The sequence below is a fragment of the Trachinotus anak genome, unplaced genomic scaffold (genome assembly GCF_046630095.1).
Source record: "Trachinotus anak isolate AG129_WGS33_773 ecotype Australia unplaced genomic scaffold, CSIRO_AGI_Tana_v1 ptg000015l, whole genome shotgun sequence".
NCBI classification, from domain to species: domain Eukaryota; kingdom Metazoa; phylum Chordata; class Actinopteri; order Carangiformes; family Carangidae; genus Trachinotus; species Trachinotus anak.
The window spans coordinates 11,335,912-11,358,113 of record NW_027273866.1 but is presented as its reverse complement, the minus strand read 5'-3'; the positions used below and the strand labels follow the sequence as shown (position 1 = coordinate 11,358,113).

The 22,202-nt window shown below is 41.8% G+C and overlaps 2 protein-coding genes across 2 annotated transcripts; both read right to left on the bottom strand.

Annotated features, from left to right (window-relative positions):
- Nucleotides 1-265: 265 nt before the first annotated feature.
- Nucleotides 266-5,755, bottom strand: ap5s1 (adaptor related protein complex 5 subunit sigma 1). The gene is made up of 3 exons (XM_071498400.1): nucleotides 5,453-5,755; nucleotides 3,849-4,136; nucleotides 266-1,440 (listed from the first exon to the last, which is right to left on the bottom strand). The coding sequence occupies exons 1-3, from the start codon at nucleotides 5,636-5,638 to the stop codon at nucleotides 1,312-1,314; spliced, it is 603 nt and encodes a 200-aa protein (XP_071354501.1). The 5' UTR covers nucleotides 5,639-5,755; the 3' UTR covers nucleotides 266-1,311.
- Nucleotides 5,756-11,593: 5,838 nt separating this feature from the next.
- cdc25b (cell division cycle 25B) lies at nucleotides 11,594-20,604 on the bottom strand. The gene is made up of 15 exons (XM_071498839.1): nucleotides 19,508-20,604; nucleotides 19,264-19,346; nucleotides 18,724-18,775; nucleotides 17,419-17,460; nucleotides 17,216-17,249; nucleotides 16,727-16,861; nucleotides 16,183-16,302; nucleotides 15,941-16,078; nucleotides 15,668-15,745; nucleotides 15,115-15,303; nucleotides 14,568-14,672; nucleotides 14,405-14,467; nucleotides 14,192-14,290; nucleotides 13,501-13,746; nucleotides 11,594-12,729 (listed from the first exon to the last, which is right to left on the bottom strand). The coding sequence occupies exons 1-15, from the start codon at nucleotides 19,720-19,722 to the stop codon at nucleotides 12,589-12,591; spliced, it is 1,740 nt and encodes a 579-aa protein (XP_071354940.1). The 5' UTR covers nucleotides 19,723-20,604; the 3' UTR covers nucleotides 11,594-12,588.
- Between the last annotated feature and the right edge of the window lie 1,598 nt (nucleotides 20,605-22,202).

The following is a 22,202-nucleotide window of genomic DNA, read 5'->3' as shown; positions in this document are numbered from 1 at the left end:
TTTCATTTCACTGTCCACTGAAACTCACAGGACCCACAGCGCCCTCTGCTGGTCCCACAGTGGGACTCGTTACCTGATTCAGTTGTGTCTTTCAGTTCGCAGGTGTTTTCATCCTCCTGACGCTGAGTTTGTGTGTTTTTCCCCAAAGAGAGGAACAGAACCTCCAAATCATTTTTCATGTTAAATCCCCTGTACCTTGTTTTTGGAAACTCGTTGTGTCCTTGATGGCAACAGAGTACAAGAGTTTCAAAGAATACGCCTCAGGTAAGACTAGAAATTAGTTTTATTTTTTTAATACAGAAAAAAGGAGAAGATCAAAGCAATCAATGCTGGCAACCAGGCAGAGTTTTTCACTCTCTGCATCAGTTTTGGATTTGGTTGCCAACACACAAACTGGGGTTTAAGAGGCTTTTATGAGGGCAGGAGGAGGAGCAGGGAAGTCTGCTTTCACAGGGAGACGCAGTCGGAGGTACAACAGATGTTCACAAGATACAGGAACGCGTTTGTTATTTGTTGTGTCTGGATGTTTCCATTTTTGTTCTCGTCGTCATTTCCAGTTTTCTGCATGCCAACATCTCTGCATTCATTCAGGGGGGGTTTCATAATATTTCATGTCATCTCCCGCCTTTTTCATTGTCCCCAAAATTCAGACATTTTTGGTTCAATATGAGATTAAACTGGTCTGACTTTGATTTTTCTTTGCTCCATTCCTGCTGTTTTGTTACTATGAGATGATTCATACCTTGAAGTGCAAAAAAAAAAAACAACAAAACCAAAATCCCATTCTGGTTTCCTCCTACTCTTCAGGAACAAAAGCTCAGTTAAAGGTCATGATAAGGCAATAACGCACTTTGAGATTCATTTACTCTCTAAACTGACAAAAAAACGGTCAAGTCTGGCTGCTCAAGGTCACACTGCAACATTTCAAGTGTGGTGATTTAGATAAATAGCAGTCTTTGATGCAGATGAGTAGGTTTTAACTGGCCTCTTCAGCTGCACTCTTTAATCTGCCACATTTTCCTTTCCACTCTTCAATTTGACAAACAGGATTTGAACTGAAGCCTCCCACACAGTAAACAGTCAACAGTGAGCTGCAAGTGGCTGAGGGAGATATTTACCACTCTGTGTGTTTACCACCTCACGCAATTTGAAACAGCAGCTGCCAGTAGCACGTTCTTCTACCATCGCCACAGAAATGCCGCCACAGGTAAACAACAGTCCACTGGTTTGTTTGAAAGCTGGCAGAGGCAGGCCGTGGCGAGGTGATACACATCCACTCAAAATGGCCGCCGTACACCGGGCTGCAGTGGCTCACTTGGCCATGTAGGCTGCCACCTCCTTCTCCAGACTCTGGGCGAAGCGGTGGTTGAGGAAGAGGAGCTGGCCGTGAGGAAGCAGGCGGCTGAGCAGGGCGTCGATGCGGTTGCTCCTCAGCAGGACCTGGAGGGAGAGTAGCTGTTAGCGACGGCCCCGTGCAGACTGGTTAATGATCCCAGTCAGTTACAGGTGGTGATAAAATCTGTGCGGCCGACGCCTCCTTTCATTACTGCTGCCTTGTGTGTTTATTGTGGTTTCTACAACATGTAATAAGCTGCTGCCGTCCCGATGCACAGTGCAGGTGAACTGTTCACGTTAACCGATGTCAGTCTAATGAGGCCTTTAAACATGTTTCAACACCGAGCTGCAGGTTTTCTCTGAAGACAGACAAGAACTATTTTACACACATTTTATCAGACGACATCAACTAATGGCTCAGGAGCGTGTTCCAGTCCAGCACACGTTAAACCTCTAACAGGGGTAAACTGTGGATTTATTGGGGACTATTTTCAGCAGCGGATTAATACACATCAAATGTTCTACTATAGTAGCAGGACCCAGGCTGGATAATCAATAGAATCCACTATAAAGTGGGCAACTGCCCTGTGGCCCCAGACCCTGAGGGGCCACAAAAACCATTGTTTACTTTGTGACACTTGGATTTTAGTAATTTGTAATTTGTAGCCATTTTAAATAAAAATCTCATTTTAAGACATGAACTATTTTAACCTGACAAAACAATCACAACCCTGAGTTTTCAACCTCTATTTTCAGCTGCAACAGAGATGATCTGTGAAATGTGAACTCATCAGCTTCGTGATTTCAATTAATTTTATTTTGTAACATGCTTTACTGATGAGGACCAGGTGACACAGTTGGAAGCACAGAGTTAGGATTGTTTCCTCAAACTATATTTCCAAAGTCAAGAATAGTCTTTTGTGCTAATTCTCATTTATTTGTATATACAGTTTATAGTCCTTAAAGAATTTGGGGTGATTGGGTGGCAGGGGGCAAATATTTGCCCTAGGGTCCTGTAATAGGTAAATACAGCCATGAGCATGACACAGTCTGCAAGATTTATCCAAAATAAACCACAGTGTGTTGATGTTGCCGAAGGATCATGTGACCCACTGCAGCTCTGTGACACACAGGAATAAGACACATCAGGCAGAACACGTTAGTCCAATCAATTCATTGTTGGTTTTGATCTTTTCGTGGGATTTGTTGAATATCAGCAGATTAATCCTTTAAAACCAAAATAAAAATAGTCTCGCAAATAGAGACAGAGCTAAACTCTCCAATTATAAATCTCTTCCTCCTCTGATCCCTGCCTCACAGACCGGCCGACAGTAAATCGAAACGATTGCCAACTTGTTAAATTCGAGTTCAAACACTGGCTGCAGAAGAGAGGCGTGACAGTAGACTGACCTTCTTCTCCAGGATTGTTAAACCACAGAGGTTTTGGCTGCATCCACCAAAAAATGAGCCTTAATGGTTTCTTAAGGTGGACACTTTTTATGTGTCAGCTAATCAAAAGGCTGCCTGAAGGTCTCTAAACAAGACTGACGACGGCCTCTACATTTGAAAGTTAAGGGTAAAGTTTGGAGATAATAATATTTGTCAGCCAATTCTCTGTTGTCAGACAACTTAAGGTTGTGAAACAGGTACTACCCCTCATTGGAACAGCCTTCATGTTGTTTAAAACCGCCTGTCAGATGTGAGAAAGCTTTTCTCCATTAGTGAAAAAAGGAAAAAAGGGACAATTTCACAGCTTTTTCTTCATGTGGATGACATCAGGCTGAGTGCAGATCAAAACCCACTGTACTCCACTGACTCCAGACAGTTTAAACTTTAACTGGATCTGCTTTCTCTCCATTCAGATCACATCAGATCACGTCATGGTCTGTTTGTTAATCCAGTCCACGTTTGACAAATCTAAGTTCAGTTGTCTGAGTACGGTCTCATCTCAGCCTCATCGCATGATGTCTGGGAATAAACCTGTTACCAGACGCTTCTGGTTTTGTTCACAAGCTTCAAAATAATGTGCCCAAAATAAAAAGGTTACAACACAATCTCGGTGTTATTTAAAAGATAACTCTTTCAATTTTACAATCAAGTCAGATTGAGTATAAGAGATACTGAACCAGTTAAATTTATTTTGCCCCGTTTATTTATTTTGTCTTAAAGTCTGATCCAATTCTGAGTCAGCTGATGCTGCAGTGATATGGAGATCCTAAAATCCTTTGCACAGACAGCACCAGGAGACTTAGAGCTTTCAAACAAAGTATCATTTGTCACTGTTGACTGAAGACTAAGTCCAGGACGGACCACAACACACATAAAGTTATGCTGCCAAGGACAAAAGTTATTTTAAAAGGTTAAATATGATTATTTTTGGGTGTTGAAAATCTCTGTCTGGCTCCTTTAACAGTTTGGTGTGAACTCTGAAAGGGTTCCTGAATGTACAACACGTAAGGTAGAGCCCAACTGAAAGTGAAAACATGTCTGTTTGGGGGGTGTACTCCACTCACCTCACTCCCCTGCCCCAGCATGTGCAGATGCTCCAGGCAGTGTCGGGTCAGGTTGCGCAGGGTTCCCTCGGCCAGCAGTAGGTTCTCATGGGGCTCACAAACCAGCGTGAAGCCCAGACTCTGGACACCCAACCAGAGAGCGCTCATCTCCTCAGAGAAGGGGTCCCCAGCTCGCAGACGTACCACTCCGCTGTTGGCCTCCTGCAGGGCCAGAGCCTCCTCACCCGGCACCGTCTCCACCAGCATCCGGCCTGAAGCCTCCCGGGACAGAGAGACAGCGCTCCTCACCTGCCTGAGTCACAGAGGATCAGTGGTACATTTAGACAGACAGAATATGAGGCGTCCTGCCGTTTAGCACGAGAATGAAGGTTTCCTGTTTTCAGCGTTTTTCCATTTTAATGATAGCATTAGCACAACACAGGCCAATTCTCCCTCTGTGCTAGAGATGAGAACAGCTGACGATGATGATTGTCATTTGTTTATACACAGTGTGTCATTGCTTGACATGTAGAGCGAGCATCTTCTTCTGAGGGTGATAATGAGTAGTTACAGTTTGTCATGTGGGAGGACAGAAAGCTACACAAACACCCTGTGAAAGAATCCCTCGGTTACTGAAAACAAACAAGACGGACGCAGGGATGATTGACAGCCTCCCCTGGCCTCTGTGATGCATTTTACATTGTGTACCATCAGAAAATTAACGGCAGACAGACGAGTGGATGCATAGCAAACAAGAAGAGGATGCTGTTATTCCTGCACAAACAGAGCAGATTTTCAGAGTCTGCAGAACGATTACACATTTGTTATCCTCTGAAAAGACAGAATCCTGGATCCTCACCTCATAATTTATCAGTGATGTTGATCTTATTAAATGCGACATCTTTTAATGGAGCTTTATCCCACAATTTAAGCCCATGTGTGGGTTCTTCCTAAGCTCATGGCCTTTGTTAATATGTTTTTATGCGGGTTATTTAATATCAGACATAAGAGCAGAGTGAGAGTAATTCCATGTCTGCAATTCCAACCTGCGGCAGTTTCTGCACAAGCCACTACTGTAATGTAAATACACGTTTTTAAGTCACATAGTTGAATGTTAAAGCGTTCGGAGGAACAAGCTCCTGAACTCAACGGCTTCCTGCCATCGATGGGGTCATCCTGTACTGGTGCAAACAGCATGTGGAGGATGCTCATGCTGATCCTCTGTCTGTGGAGCAGCGTGGTGCATCTCTGCAGCGACCAAGTCTTCACAAGAGCTTTGGAAGAAGCACACTTAAAAAACAACAACAACAACAAAAAACTAGATTTCCTCAAACCACCTCTGAAGCAGGACTATCACCTTCCAGTTAAAGGACGAAGGGATTCCAGGTTTAAACAAAGTCTATGTGTTCATTTATTGAAATATATGTATATGTTTTTTTCCAGGTGCAGTGTAGTGTTTCTGCAGGCCACAGGTTGTTTCCACGGTCTGAGAATGAGATGTTTAAAGCATCTTTAAAATGAGAAACCTGACTGTTTGACCTGGGCTTATAAACATCAACAAACAAGTAAACAACACAAACTAACTGCTGCCGCTTAAATAAAGAGAACAAAACCAAATAAACGACTCCCCTCGCCACCACCGCCACTTTCTCCCGCTGCAGAAGTCGTCTCTCCTCCGGGCCGAGCCCCCGGTGCTGCTCGGTCAGGACTCCTTCATCTGGACCGAAAACCCGGGAGTACAGGAGCCTGCTCTCCCCGGAGGACAGAGCACTGACCGGACACACGGTGTGGACCAGGAAACACCGGACCATGCTGTCATGTGTCGACAAAAAGCAGCAAAGAGACGGTCATTTGTCACGAAGAGCGTTTAAACAGCAGTCATGTTTCTACCGACTTCTCACTTCCGCGTTGGTCATGTGACCTCTCCCGGCTACCGTTGTTTTGCGTTCATTGAACCAGCAGATGGCGTGCGCTCTCAATATAATATAATATAATATAATATAATATAATATAATATAATATAATATAATATAATATAATATAATATAATATAATATAATATAATATAATATAATATAATATAATATAATATAAACTGAAGCTAAAATATCTATATTGCATTGAGATTTGAATAAAGATGCGATTTTAGCCAAATAAAAAAAAGGTCAAACTGCTTTTTTTATTTGCTATTTATTTCAGTCACACACACACACACACACACACACACTGAAATAAATGACATTCACTGTCATATAGCATAAAATCTGCATTTCAGAAACTTCTTTTCGCTTCAAGTTTCTGCAACACACATTGCATCCAGTTGCTGAATTAGATTTCAAAATAAATGTGTGTGATCGAACAAAGTCACAGTGACTTTTTGTATTTTATTTATTATATTATCACTATTTTTGTAAATTTTTTTGAATTGATTGGTTTGTTTGTTTTGGCCTCAAGTGAACTGGATGGAAATACCAAGAGCAATAAAAGTTGAGTTAGAGTAGAAGAGACAGGAGGCGGCTGCAGAGAGGTCGACATCAGAGATCAGAGTGTTTCTGGGTCTCAGCAGACAAACAGAGGCAGCTGTTAATCCAACAGCTGCTGCTGGTCACGCTTCTTTACTCCGAGAGGCCCTGCTCTGTGTGTGTGTGTGTGTGTGTGTGTGTGTGTGTGCGTGTGTGTGTGTGTGGAAACTGCAGTGATGGCGGGAAAAGAAAGAAAGAAAACATTCACTCTGCTTTGTTAACATTTGCTGCACTGTCCCGTTAACCTCTTTACCCTCTGCCCCTCTCAGACCTACTGAGACTGGAAAACACTATAACAAGATCCGAGGATGAGACGGTTTTGGCCATTTGGGGGATTCCACCTTTACTTTTTGATGAAAACTTTCCTTTCTTTTCACGTTGCTGACTTTCTGCCTGTTTCAGTTACAACTGTGGCAGCTGGATAAGAGCAGGAGCTTATGAGGTCATGAGGTTGTGTGATCAGTCCATCATGTTAGTCCAAAATGAAATATCTCAAATATCTCTGACCTTTCCTCCAGCACCACCATAAGGTCACATTTGTGATTTTGACTGAAGACGCAGTTATAATTGGAGTTTGGTTCAGACATTCATGGACACAGGATTCAGCTGACCTCTTAAAGGAGGATGAACGTTTTCCCGCAGTATATTTGTATCGTAGTTGTTTAAACTGTCTCTGAGAACTTGGTGTTCATGGTTTAAGTGTTGACGTCCGGACAAACTCTGTTAGTGGAGGAAGACTGTGTGATAGGATCAACGCTCCAAAACAGCTGCTGACAGATGTGCTGATGATATTTTATCTGTAGCACTTCACGATTTGCTTCAAATGTAAAGCGCATTAGAAATAAAATGTATTATTATTATCATGATTGAAATATTGACTCTGGTGTTTTTCAGATTCAGTCCATTTAATTATTCTAACAGAGAGTATTTATCAGTATTCGTCCGGACCAGACAGCTGGTCCTGGCTGTGTGGGGTCGACTTTGAAAACAGCAAAACAGAAAACATAAGATAAGAAAACTGATACTGCAGTGTTGTTGTTATTGAAACTTTCTGGGGAAGGAGGAACTTTTTTTTACCAATTACCATAAACAGACAAACAAATGAGAGACATACTTAAAAACATTTCCTTCACAAAAAGAAAGTGACTCACTTAACAATAAACAGACTCGCATTTCTACCACTGCAGCGACTAAATGGGGCCTGTGGTTTTGAGACGTTGTCTGTCCTCGTCAGACTGTTTCAAAGATGAGCACCAGAAGAGCAAGTAGGTTGATGTTGACTAAATGAAGCCTTGGCACCAGTTTTGAAGCTGCCGGATCCCAGACTTGCATCATTATGTGACTTACGTTGCAGTTTTCCCCAAGAGAAAATCCAGAACCTCCTGGTATCCAAAGTATGCTCACTTTTTAAGTCACTATTTATTATTCTTCTTAAAAATATTACGTTCTTTTGGTTCCAGCTCACTGAGGACAAACATGGGTGGGGGAAATTTTAGTTAAGGATTCTGTAGTGAAGAGGAGTTTCATCCAGATTTAAGAGCAGTTTCAAAAAGCCAAACTGTAGGTCAGGATTAGCTACTCCAGGTTTAGGCCTAGCCCTGGTTTGATTTATTTGGAAACCTCCTGCATGAAGCTTTTCATCAGATTAGGTGCAGAGGAGAAGTATTTCTGCAACAGCCACACTGAGTGTAATGATTGAACCGCACATCACTCTTCAATAATAAAGGAATGAATGAGAGGAATCTCTGCAGGTAATAATTAGCTGAAAACACTGTGGGAACTCAATGTGAAAGTGAAGCCAGATTTCAATCATTTCCCAGTGGAGGTTCCCTGCAGCGGCTGCGTGAGGAGGATTAGATTTTCAATCTGGAGTTTCAGCTTTCGAAGTAAGAGCAGCGTGAAGGGTGAGCAGTCACTCATGTCATATTCACCACAAGAAAAGTTTGAGCAGGTTTTGGTATTACTGAGCAATGAGTCACAGTTCCCCCTGTTGCAACAAACCAGCTGAATAAGAACAACAACAGGATGTGGGTGAAGGGAAGGGCCGTCAGCCAGCGACCTGGACCAATGACAGTGAGGCCCCCGAGTTTGAAATAAAGGAAGCCGATCACAACATGCATCAGACGACCAGAATATCTTTCTGTCTGCTCCGCAGGGGGAAATGAAAACATCCTCCGAGTACATGTCTGCAGAGAGGACGTGCACACAGCAAAAAACATAAGCAAGAGAAGAACAACCAAAGTTTCTAATCCCCAAAAACATTCAAGAAGGAAGTTCACCTCACTGAACCACCGCCTCCACCCTTCCTCTGAAACCACAGTGCTGGGCTGTGTTACACCACCCTCGTCAAGCTGTTAGGAGCTTGTTTTACAGGCGGGTTTGTCAGTTTACCGTCAATGTCAACTTGTCGCAGCAAACAGGGGTTTAAAGGTGACACCCAGGCTGCAGCTTTGTGTGAGGGCACCTTTGATGGGCCCAGAGCTGCCTGCAGGACCCTGGGGACAGGGTGTCAAACAGGACAGGCTGGGGCGAAGAGGTGGGTTCACAAAGGAGAGGTGGTGATATGCAGGGTGGGGTAGTTTTTAGAGCAGCTCTGCAGGGTGTATGGACCTGCCTCTGCGTCGTTGCTGATCTTAGACCACAGTGGATGAGCAGGACTGTTTAATGGCAACGCGACGGGAGTTTTTGCATCAATGTGATGAAGCTTCTCGATTTGACAGATATTAATTCAGTAGAGTGGAAAAAGTATAAAGTTCCTTTTAGACATGTTTAATTTACACACTTCCTGTTCACACTTACTTCAAATCCCTTATAAACAGTAAAGACACATTTAACTATGGTTTATAACAGACTATAAAGCTGTTGTATTTTATACTATTACAAATGTGTTTCACTGTATTCTGCATTAATTATCTGTTTCTACAGCAGCCAACACTTATGGTTGTCCACAGGAGGAGGGATAGTTATAGTATGGAAGGTGATACTGGATGGGAACCATGTCTTGTGAGGTTGTGGAACCTCCTGGTTTACTTGCCAGAGGAAAGACTGACAAAAAAGATCTTTAACTGGGGCCGAGCACACAGTTACACTTGGACTCAAGAGGTCGCAAAAGTTTTTTCTGCTGACTTGAATTTCATATTTAGGAATAATTCACAGTGCAACGTAAACAGAGTTAAACAAAAAATGTTAAAGGTTTATAAAGAAGAACAGGAAAAAAAAACTTGTAGGAAGCCAAAGCTTAGAAACTATATCACCAGAAGGGTGCAGGACACTTTAATAAATAATATTCATTCATTCATATAGTTGTTGACAAACACATGAATAAACACTGATATCTGCTGACTGAGACAATTGAACTTTTGTAGAAAAACTACATCAGACAAAATACTATCCAAAGCAGAGGGGTGTTACATGTCTGGGAGGGATCTTTAAGTTTTTACTGACTTTAAATCGAAGGTTTTGAATAGACAAAGAAAACCTTTATGAGCAAGTAACTCAATTAACACAGTATTAATTTTCTAGAAGCCTGCTGTTGTAACATTTAAAGTGTCTCAGTTATTTTGTTGAACCCTTGTACCTCCAGCTCCTAATTAGATGGTCCATTTGTAAAACCTGGCTCGGTTTGCTTTTCTTTCTGGGGACCTTCCAGGGACTCATCTGCATTTTAAAACCGACAGTTGAAGTGGAAAAGGCGGCTTGCATTGAAAGGCTTCTGCAAGTGTTGCATGAGGTATGCCTCATCTCAAAGTGCGAGGCCCCTTGTTCAGACAAAGGTGGCAGCACGATCGTGAATAGTGTAGACCCATTGACAAGTAGATGTAAAGATCACTGAGACAAAATCTGGTTTTCTGATGTTTCCCTCCCTTTTCCCAGCTATGTTCAGTCTTTACTATTCTGCCAATATCACTTCTTTTCCAGGGTTTAGGAAAGAAATGAAGCATCTTCAGTTGAGTTGCACAAGACGACCAACAGACACTTGTTTCAGCTTGAAACTGTTGGCAGTAAATTAGTTTTCAGACCTCAGACGGTGGAATGCAAACAAAGGCTCGCGCTCTCTTTCCCACAGCCACATGGCCGCTGGGAAACTGCCTGATTTCAAACTTTGGTGAAGTGCCAGGAGGGAGGGAGTTGTGCTTTTATAACCTCCTGTCCATCAGAGCAATCACGTGTTTACAGCACGTGGTGGCTCTGATTTTTCTTCCCCCTCCTGCAGCAGAACTGTTACTCTCCTGTCAGGACATGTCAGGCTGCCAGGCACCGCCTCCACAGAGCCACTCCATAAGCATACAGGAATGTGTGTGTGTGTGTGGGCACGTGCTGCAGCAGAGGCCACTCCCCAGTTCGGCTGAAGAGGGAAGATTTGAAAAAACAGGAACTGCTGTGTGTGCAGGAAAACGTGTGTCCCCGCCGTGCCGAGACCAAACAAAACGACAGATGTGTTGAGAGTCAAGTTTGCTTTGACTGAGTGCTGCACCTCAGGAGCCTGTTACCAGGTTCAGTTACCTGGACAACTTTACATTTAAAATGTGGACTGACATAATGAATATTTTCATTACTGATCAATATGGCAGAACCTGGGACCAGAGAATGTTTGGCATTTTGAAGAATAAGAAATTATTTAATCTGTAAAGATTATTAAAATTGTCAGTAAACATTTGACTCATCGTTTCAGCTCTAATAAAGAGACAGTCAACTCTGACTTCAGGCATTTTGAGTCACTGGGTGTCACTGAAAGTGTAGTGTAGAGTGTAATGTGAATGCAGAACTGCACTAACATCTACCTGCTATGGACATTTGTTTTTGTATCTTTTTAGGTCACTACATAGGGAAGTGATTAAGATTTATACTGTAATTACAGACACTGATAATGACAAAGCAAATGTGGTGCACTATTGAGACTTGCTTTACTGGTTTTGTAAAATGTTACAAGGAACTCAACAAACCTATAAACCCACTTCTTGCCCCTGATGTGGACATGTTTTTGTATCAAAAGTTGCTTCAAATCACTGGTTAAGATTAGTTTTTAAGGATCCATGTTAAAATAATGATTTTGCCAATTCTGACTTTGTTTTTTGCTTCTTTTGTTAAAGTAGGTGCTTCTACAATGTTTATATCTTCCAAAAACCATTCAAGTATCTGCACAGAAATCCCCAGTCCCACCCAAGAACGCATTCATAACACAAATTAAATTTCTACAGTTAAAAAAACCAAAACAACAACAAAGAAAAGATACTGTACATCCCATTTGAATGCACATTGGATCTTTATTTCAGCAGCTCCCCCACGAGCCTGCACCAAAATATTCAAACCACCCCAGTCGCTATAAACTGACATCATTGGCTCTGCAGAGTGGAAGACATTTTATCTCTGAACATTAAGGGATTGAAAGCAAAACAAACGTGTTTTTCTTAGATTAAAAATCCTCTCACACTTGCTGACCTGCAGCATCAGAAAAAATCTCACTGCAAAGTTAACAGGTAGTTTGTTTGCTTTGGTTTCTTCTGACCGATAAAAAAATAAAAATAAAAACAAAAAAGTATTGCAACTGATCAGGAAGAAAAAAAGCTCTGCATTTATCTTATACTTTAACAATTTGTCATGAAAATATCCAATTAGCATTTGGGGACGCCTAGAAAAAGGCATGTTTCAACAAATCAACATCTAAATTGGGATCAATAAAATTCATTAAACGTTACATAAAAAGCAGTATCAAAAAAAGCACCTCACCATTTCAGGTTTTAAATTAAGTGCTTAAATTAGGTGGAATAAAAAAAATTAAAAAAAAAAAAAAAATATCCAGTGAGGAGACTGAAAGACAAACTTCAGACTTGGCAGTGAGGTTTGGCTGCTGTATAGGAATCTGGAAGTGATTTGTGCTTGCTTACGCCAGCATAATGACAAACGGTAAAAGAGGCAGTAGGTCCAAGTGGGTTTTAAAATGATCACATTGCTTCAGATCATCTTAACAAAATCTGTTCACCGCACCTCAGTGGCATCTTTAGGTCGAGTGTTCATCATTTCTCGTCTTTCCCTCTTTAGATTTGCATAAATAACTAACTTTGTTATAGTTAAATGAAACTTTGGGGACTTGAGAAAATCCCTTTTCTGTTGGTGCAATCCCAATAACTTATTTCCTTGTCGATGGGGGCAAGGCCTCAGGCTCTGAGAGACATTTGCACTCAGTCTGTTCAGGGGGAGGCAGTGTGTTTCAGAGGCAGTTCGGGAGGAAGAGGAGGCGCTCACAGCTTCTTCAGTCGGCTGTACATGTCTCTCTTGCTGCGCTCCCCGGCCCAGGTGCGACTCTTGAGGCGAAACTTCCTGAGGTCCTCCTTGAAGTCCTCGTGGTGCATGGGCCGGTAGGCCTGAGGTTCACATTGCAACTGCGCAGGAAGATGATGAGACAAGTTTAGAGTACTGAACAGCCATCAAGGGTTTCATACAATGAGAGGTGACTTTAAAAAGCCACAACAAAATAGCCTCATAACATCTCAACTCAAAGTCAACTTACTCTGTTTTTAAGACAGAAAAATACACTGAGATGCAGCTGAAAGCTTAGAAAAGGCTAGCAAGTGGACACTGAGCTGAAATTACTGTATCACACCAATTCTGGGGGACCATGAACGAAATTGTAACTCGGCTATGGATAAAACTTAAATTGGCCTGTTTATGTAAACAATAGTGCAAACTGAGCAAATTGCATTATTTCTTATACTATTATGTTGGGATCAAAACATTCAAATCTAAAAAAGCACAAAGCCATCTGTCAATCACACATGATCGGAACAAAATGACAGCTGGCTCCCAAAAATCCCTGAGACCTGTGCAACAACAGTTCAGCTGTGTTCTGAGTATCTGAAGCAGCGCTGCAGTTTGCACTCTTACTTTTACAGATTGTAAGATAAACATATGTGTCACAGTATTTCAGCTGGTGTCGAGTGGTTTCCAGTAACAATCCTGGCCACACATCATTTCTCATTAGCCTTTATGAAACCTTCATTGCCAATGACCATATGTCAGTGACAACAGGGTAAAAGTCTCCTGAGCAGCTACTGATTGGATCTTATGGTTGATTTGTCAACTACATTTCATGGCTTTTGTCAAAGCTTGACTGGCTAAGTATCAGCTTAAGTGGAATCTAAAGCTAAACTAACCTGAAAGTGAGGGAAGAAGTCTTTGTATCCGCCCTTGAGGATGTAGAGCTCGGGGTAGTGGAGTTTGGGGTAGTCGTTCATGGCGCGGTCTCGCTCCCTGACGAAGCGGCACATTCGAGGGCCGCGCTCCGACGAGAACTCGCAGTGGAAGATGATGACGACTCGTTTCTCTGGGCAGGACGGGACGATGGGGGTCTTGAGGAGGAAATCCTCCACCTGCTCCTCCTGGTGCAGGTTCAGAGCTCCCTGGGATGACAGAGTCAAACCAAACATTTAGTTTATAAAGTACAGGAAGTGACCCTGAGGCATTTGTACACAAATTACTCAATTTATTATTGAAAGTTTAGGAAATGAACCTGCACAAAATAACACAATTCATAGGGTGGAAACATTTGATTCTGTGGCCAAAACATTTAGTTAATGACTTGATCGACAGAAGATCTTGAATTTTAATAAATGATCAATCATTTCTGTAATTTTTCAAGAATACACAGAAATTCTCTAGTTCCAGCTTTAGCAATCTGAAGACACTGCATTGGGATTCATCATGATATTTACATTTTATAGAGAAAGGACAATTAATTGATTAATTGTGAAGATATTCATGAGATTAGTCAATAATGAAAATTGTTAGTTGCATCTCTTTGTTTCTTGTAGGTCCTGTAAATGGCTGACGTGTTGTTAGACTCACCTTGATGTGTCCTCCTTCAAACTCGTAGGGGTAGCGGCAGTCGATGACAATGACTTGCTCAACTAGATGGTTAAACTGGCCAGTGAGAGCTTCCACCATCTGAAGACCACAGAAAACACACTTTAATATTTTCTCTTTGACATAATGTCAAACTCCAGCAGTAAGACACTGAGGACTTGTCGTCAGGGCAAAGAGAAAAGAGCCTCTACTCACCACCTCTGAGGTAATGTACTTGAGGTCTTGACGACTGCCCTTCACTGTGGGTAACACAAACGGCTAAAAGACAAAAAAGGAAATTAGATTACAGAGGTTCATTTCACACAATTAGGTCACCAGAGTTAGGAAACACAGCTGAGGATTTTGCAGTCTTCCTCACCTTGGTGAAATCTCCTATTAGCTCATTAGAGCCGTCCTCACTGTCCAGCAGCTTCTCAATCTCTGTCTGACAGAAGGATTTGGACCTCTGGAGCACAGAGCAGCCCTGGGAGGAAGAGGAGGGAGAGACTTAAGGAAGCAGCCAAGGAGAAAATGAGGTAATTCGAGCTCGTCTACAAAAAGCCAGTGACAATAGACAGCCAGCCTCAGCAAAGACATTTCTCCACTTAACAGATGGTCAGTGGAGACTTTTTTTAAGCTACAGATGTATTATATCATCAAGATGTGATCGGCTCAAGAAAGAAAGAGCTCTTCTTGTATCTGACTCAAAGACAAAATCCTGACCATAAACTTCTGCTAGAGAAGAGCATTTCACCGACATGATGATGATGTTTACAGGCAAGAAAACAACTTTAAAACTTTATTCGGTCTTTATTTAACAGAACAGCCATCATATCAACTCTGGTTTCCTTCAGTAAACCAGGTCTCAACATCACTTTAACTAACACTTATAACACTGATGGGTGTAGCAGGCAGTGCAGACTCACCATCCGTGGAGATTCAGGGTTTTGTTCCAGGGTGGTGGGCTGTGTTCCTGCCAGGCTGCGTCGTCTCTTCACCCTCACCGGCGTGTTATCATCTCCGGGGCAGTCGGGGCGCTTCGCAGAGGGACGGCAGACTGGGCTGGGCATGGAGGGAGAGCGAAACAGGCTCCGTGGCCGGCAGCGAATCACAGGCTGAAGGAGGAAAAAAAAAGACTTTCAAATTCAATGGTCCATTTACATTTTGTGGCACAGTATTATCAATGACTTGGCTACAGGAAAGACTTCTTTCTCTTTGGATGGCAGAACTTTTAAAAGGGAAAAACCACAAATCTGAGCTCCTAGTTTTTAGAATCATGTGATAGGTAATGGGACATGGGCAACATGTCTTTGTCCCCACTGAGCTCTACAAGACAGTCCTGCAATAACTTGCTTCTTCCTAGATCAGAAGATTATACAATAAAGCAAATGCTTCATGCTGCTGAGGTTTCACTGCTTTGCTCCTGTGATTCTTTCCTGACAAATTTACCAACTTCTGTTTGTTAGAAGAAAAACTTACAGAGTCTTCTGCGCTGGTGTCGGAGACCAGTGGGGCAGTGAGCAAGCTGGCCATTCCCATCGGCATCGCGGAATCGTTCTGTAGAAGACAGAGGTGTTGTCATACAAATATTTAAAAACACTATATTGTGAACTTAATCGTGCAGATGGTAGAACTGAAATCATGTGGTTCCTTAAAAGTATGGAGGAGTGATTTCAGACATTCGCAGAGTTTTGGATTGTTTTCTTTTCTTTTCTTTCACTCGTCGTTGTCTGTAACGTGATGGGGCCTCACCTCCATGTTGTCGTCCAAGACTTCCAAAAAGCCATCATCATCGTCATCGTTTAGAGAAGAGGTGAGGGAGGAACTTCTCAGGAACATGGGGCTGGAGTCATTAAAGTCCAGGTGCTGGATTGGAGGAGGTGAGGAAAACTGGACAAAGGGAAAAAGATAAAAGGAAGAGTTTGCATCTCTCTAGAGCCAAATCTTAATCATGTGCACAATGATAGACACTGATTCTGATGATGGTCACATACCATGAGGGCTGGAGCCGAGCTGGGGCGGCGGGAAAAGGCGTCCTTTGACTGTCCACAGTTGAAGGAGCGCACACGACTCCGCAACGGTGGCATTGTGGGTTTCTTGAATTCAGAGCCCTCCTGAAAGTACATTCAAAAAAATTCATCAATGCCTAACATTTCTACAGATAAAACCTCAGTGGGTGTTAATCTGTTGCTGAGCTACACACAATATTTCTACAGGCATTTATCATCTGTATCAACTTTAAACTTACAGAAGGAAAATAAATGTCCCCCAACTGGGGTGAAGCTTTTAAAAACGTGATATTGTCACCAATGTTATTCATTTAACTTTAAGTGGAATAAAATCCAAAGATCGACCAAAATTTTAAGGCAAATGATGCAATGCCTTTGTCATGGCAACAAATCAGCTCTCTAAGCATTACTAAAAGTTCTATGTTAGCTTCTGTATCTAACCAGCAAAAAGCTAATTTAACAATCTAGATTTCCTTCTGTAATACCTTGTCATTGATGTGTTCTACCAAAGACAAACAGCACCACTGACCTCTGGCATGTTCTCTTTGTTGTCATGTTGTGAGGAGGAGGCTGCGTTTATTTGGGAGGGTTGTTGGCCGAATATTCCATAGCGGTGAGAGTCCTCTTGTCCCTTCAGAGATGGACTGAGACCCAGGAGCTGGGGCTGAGGGGAGAGAAGAGGGAGCCAGTCAGCAGAGCCTCAGCAACTGGAAACAAGCTGTTAAGTACTGGAGAATGTTTTGCAGTAACTCAATTGAAGAGGAAAAAAAAAAAAAAAAAAAAAATCTTGTTACCCGACCCAGCTGCATTTTATTTTTTTACTTCAATTTGAGTCTCTCTCTCTTACAGGTGTGTATGATTCATTTGAATTTAAACTGAAAATTTTGAGATTAAATTTTGTGATTTTAATGCTTGACAACCAAATTCAAATGACAACAGGCCGCGTACATCAGACAGATTAAAACAAATTGAAATGAAGCATGCAGAGCTGTAAACAAAACATGACAAATCTGCTTACTGGCAATGAGTTGATTCTTCGGATTGGTATCCTCCTATAATTGAAAGAAGGGAGAGGAAGCAGTCAGTACAAATCAAATCAACAGGCTGTTTTAGTTTGTGTAGTATAATATTCCCTGGAGAGTACTATCTTTCAAATAAAGAGGCAATAAATAAACAAACACCCGCAAATGATTTTAAATTATTGACTGGAAAGCAACTTACTCGTTGACAACTCGGCTTGACTGTTGAATGGCCTTTTCAAATCTGTAATTGAAAAATTTGAAACTATTCAGAATTAGTATGAAATGGTTAAAACATTCAACAGATTTTAAAATAGTGCTGCACTTAAAGAGAATTATCAGATCTTTGTAATAAAACCTACTGTGCCGAGAGGCTGAAGGCCTTTATTACCAGTGCGCCTGGAAACTACAAAGAATCTGTGGCTCTATTGAGAAACCAAGAGGAACGGTTGGACTAGAGGAAGTTGGTTGAATGCATAGATGTAAGAGGTGGTCTCTGGAGTTATGCCCACCTGTATGCTAAATAAGTTGAGTGGATAGCTCAGTGTGCTGCTCGAGGGGAGGGGGGTGGTGGGGCATGAGAAGGGCTGCAGAGATCAGCTAATCTACCATATGCCTGCTAGAGCCTATGCTGCCAACCCCTTTTCTGCAAGGGCCCTTTGTTTGTCAAGGGGGGAGCGTGTCCCATTCAATGCAGACGAAAAGAAGGGGGGCAGTTGTTCTCTGGGGGTGCCCTCATTTCAATAGATGTGATGCAGCAAAAACTCCTTCCCCCTTTTTCCTATTGAAATAACAGTGCATAGGAAGAGTGTGCCAAAACCCAGAGGGGGTGGGCTATCCTTAAACTCAAGCGTGGGTCACGTCCTCCCCCAACCTGGAAAACTCCTAGCAACCGAACAGCTGTAAAGAAGGTGAATGAGGTCTTCAGCACCAAATGCTGCTGTAAAGGAACTCACACATAAGACGGCGGCAGATGTCTGCAGGGACTCACCCAACTGAGAATTAGGAGAGGGGCCACCCAAGATTAGGCACTGGAGGATATGCTGACAAACTGATAAAGATAAGAATGCTGAGCACAACTGGTGTGCCCAGTTTCTTTTGCCTTTAGGAACTGGTACAAATTAGTTTCTCCTTAATGTCTTAACTTCTTTTAACTTCTCTCTGTGTCCCTTGTCCAGAGTGTCAAGAATCATTTTCCACGGACAACATAACCAAGTCAAAGTCAACAACTGTACAATTCCAGACAACATCTTTTCACTCAACTCTAAAAACACAAAGAAAGTTAAGCCGTCATGCCTTATCAGCTAATCTGCTTAGTAAAACTGAGTGAGGCTGGCATGTTAAAGCCAACGGTAAAAACAATAATCCTAAAGATGAGAAATGGTGCTTGGCTCAGCTGATCCCGAGCATAGGGTGGAGGTGGGGGGTGGTGGATGGGGGAAAGCAGAGGGGCACAGCTCATAGGCTGATTGATTAGGACAGACATGAGGAGGACAGTGCAACTTACGTGTCTTCCACTTCAACGGCATCCATTGGACTCGGGGGATCCATGCCGAGGCCTGAGGGAAGACACTTGTGTCACAGATCGATATATGCACCAGCTGCAATTGAATATCATTCTCATTGTCAATTAATCCAACAATTAATTTTGTTAAGTCTAGAAATGTCAGAAAGTTGTGAACAAAGCCCAAGGGCAATGCAAAACAGTTGCTTGTTTTGTCTGACCAGCAGCCTAAAACCCAAAGATACTCAGTCAATTATCACATGACAAAGAAAAAAAGCAATTCCTCATGACTGAGAAGATGGGAGTTGGGAACAAGATGACATCTGGCTTTTTGCTTGAGTGTAAAATGTAATTAATCAAAATTAATTTTCTGTTTAAAAATAAGCTCCAAAATAAGTTAACAAAGCAACCATTGACAATACTCATCTCATGACCACAATTAAAATTAAGGTGCATAACTATGAGATCAGATGTACATAAGGCCCTCAGGCATCAATTGTACTGGAAACAATTAACACGGACAATAGGTCTTCAGTGGCTCACCAGCATCAGATGAGACGTCAGAGGCAAAGGAGGGAACCTTTTCAAGGGGTGCATGCTTTCTCCTTTTCGGGGTATCACATTGGCTGTGTGGGAAAGACACGAACAAGAAAAAAAACAAAACAATGGTATGAACAGCAAACCAGACTTTGAATGCCAGATTAAGGGCTGGAATAAATGACAAACAGACAACAGCAAGTAGGAGAAATAACACATATAAGTGTAATAATAAGAAGAATATTAATACCTGCCGAGTCCAGCTAAATTGTCCATGTCCAGAGCCAAATTGGTGACAGGAGACAGAACAGTCGCTGGTCCACAGGAGAACAGATCCCTGCAGTGCGAGTTCTTTGAGCTCAGCTCGGGCAGAGAGAATGAGGAAAGCCCGGGGATCCCGTCGGGCCTGCTTTTCAAAATAGTATTAACAGGACTGGTGCTGCCAAAACCATTAACCGACTCCATCTTTAGCTGTCCAATTTGTATAAATCCCGCGGTCGTTCTTGCTTTAGTTTGAATGTTGGGTCGGAGAGTGCCAATTAGTTAGCAAGACGGTCCAAACTTCAAGCTAGCCAGTGAGCTAACCAGTTAGCTAGCAACAATTTAAGAAAACATTTCCGAACCATGCGATCTGAAACACCGGCTGGAAGTGACTCGGTGATTCCGTGTGGAGTAAAACTTTGATTCAGTCCTGCTAAGTTAGTAAAACCACATAGTTGTTGTTTGTGGCAGAGAGCTGTAGTACAGCGTACTCCCTCTCTGACAGCCCCTGGTTTCTGAGAAAAAGAGACTGAGGTCGCTCGTATTTATGTTCAAAATAGAAGTTCTGGAGCGGCAACCTTTCAGCCAATCAGCGCCTTCTGCTCTCTCGTCGACCAATCAGAGAGCACAACAGCTCTCCGCCGTTGTCCTGTCGCCGGATAGGGGAGAAGAAGGAGGATGTGACACAATCCTTTAAAATGTTCATCTTTCTTCTCACATATCTTTTGTTCTCATCCTCTCGACAGTGGGCTGAAACTCCCAGGAATCAACGCATATAATATAAATCGTTTCCTACCATTGTTGTTTGGTTTAAATGTCTAGAATAATAATTAACTTGGATGCTGATAGAGAGATTTTGAAAAAAATAAATTAAAGATGAAACCCCCTCCCCACTACCAACATGTCTGTGCTTGCGTGCCTCTATTCAAATCTGCAAAGACACAACAGTTTATCTAAAGTGAGGTCATACTGATCCCACAAGCAAAGGTAGTTGCATCATCTTACTGAATAAGTTTGTCTGAAGTGATAAATACATTTGCACTTTTGAATTCTGCTTTTTTTTTAAACATATTATGTGCATTTATGGTTTAAGACATGACCAGCTGTGAACGGGCCACTACTGAAATCCTTCATATTTTCAACTCTTTATGATATTTATATATTTAATGCTTCTGCATTTAGGTGATTATATGAGGAAATAAACTGTCTATATGTACTTATTTTGAATTGAATTCAGCTGAATGAATTCCACTGATGGTAGAAATATTCAGATAGCCATGGGTGGTGAAAGTTTTCAGGTTGTTTACTTAGGTAAAGGTTTTAAAAGCTGTTACAAATAGAAGTTCAAGTATGTCTCCTGTGACTGTGATAGCATTAGATCATGTGTGTTCAGGCAGCATTTCACTGCTGTAGCTGTTTGAGCTGGAGCTATTTTCAAACCATTTTTTAAAGGACTGCAACCAATGATTATTCTCTTAGTTTATCAATTGATTGTTTAGTTTGTAAAAATTCTGAAAATAGTGAGAAGTGCCTTTCACAATTGTCTGAGGCCCAAAGCACAACTTTCAAATGTCTTGTTTTGTGTGACCTGTTGGTAAGTTACTATATTTTAACCCCAAGAAAAGCATTTCAGCTCTGCTTGTATATACTGTTGGGTAACAAAGCATCATAGTTTATAAGCTCTTCATACATTTTGTATGTATCTTAAGAGATGAAGTAATTAGTAACTCCAGCTCAGATAAATATAGTGAAGTAAAAAGTGCGATACCTACCTTTGAATGTAGTGGAGTAGTAAGTACGAAGCAGCATGAAATGAAAAGACCTAAGTAAAGTACATGTGCCTGAAATTCGTTCTAAAGTACAGTGCTTGTGTAAATCTACTTAATCACCACTCCAGGCACTCTTACCTAAGTAACAGTGGTAATAGCCTGTTCAAAGTAAAAATCCTTACTGAAGCAAAATTAGTATAAGAAGTAACTATGATGGAATTTAAGTATAAAAAGTTATAGTTTAAGTTAAATCCTCTGAACATCTCTCATCATTGCAGCATTGTGGTAAAACCACATTGTGACCTGACTGTGTGCTTACATACCCGCAATGGTTGCCATGCTCATATGCCTCCCACACAAAGTGACTCAGACAAAAGAAATCATTTTCCCTGATGAAATGAATACTTCCTTTTTGCTGTTTCTCTCCCTCGCTGCCCCACGCGCTCACACGCTGATGGATGTTAATGGTTGTTTTTACTGCTGGTTGTGCAACATATTGCCCCTTGGGGATAAAAATATTACCTTACCTCCTTTTCCTTCTGAATCCATGTCATATTTGTGTACCTTAACAAGATGTGAAAAGCAACATGAACTCAAGGAGAAGATAAGCCACAACTCATGAACTGAGAGGCTTGCTGTTCCTGAATGTCTATAGATTAGAACGTGTGCAATTTGCATTTGTGGGTGCATGTGTGAGTTGGTGTGGGAGATCACATCTTTTAAAGTGGTTTTAGTTATGTCTCCGTTCATCAAACATCACTTCCTGCCTCGTATGCAAGTAACTTTGCAGCTATAAGTTTCAGGAACCAGTTCAAATGGAATTAAAACAATCTCACGTCCATGTTTTTAAGAAAATCTAAAATAGGACTGTTTCTGTTTATACCCAGATGAAAGCTCTGAACTATGGTCCTATGA

Excerpts from the sequence above, each read along its gene's own strand:
- ap5s1 (XM_071498400.1), bottom strand. The coding sequence starts at position 5,638 with ATGGTCCGGTGTTTCCTGGTCCACACCGTGTGTCCGGTCAGTGCTCTG. Across the intron at positions 4,137-5,452 it reads TGGCGGTGGTGGCGAGGGGA|GTGAGGAGCGCTGTCTCTCT; the intron begins GTCGTTTATTTG and ends TGACTCAGGCAG. Across the intron at positions 1,441-3,848 it reads TGCTGGGGCAGGGGAGTGAG|GTCCTGCTGAGGAGCAACCG; the intron begins GTGAGTGGAGTA and ends CTCTCCCTCCAG.
- cdc25b (XM_071498839.1), bottom strand. The coding sequence starts at position 19,722 with ATGGAGTCGGTTAATGGTTTTGGCAGCACCAGTCCTGTTAATACTATT. Across the intron at positions 16,079-16,182 it reads GCTCGGCTCCAGCCCTCATG|TTTTCCTCACCTCCTCCAAT; the intron begins GTATGTGACCAT and ends CCCTTTGTCCAG. Across the intron at positions 14,673-15,114 it reads ACCCTGAATCTCCACGGATG|GGCTGCTCTGTGCTCCAGAG; the intron begins GTGAGTCTGCAC and ends TCTTCCTCCCAG.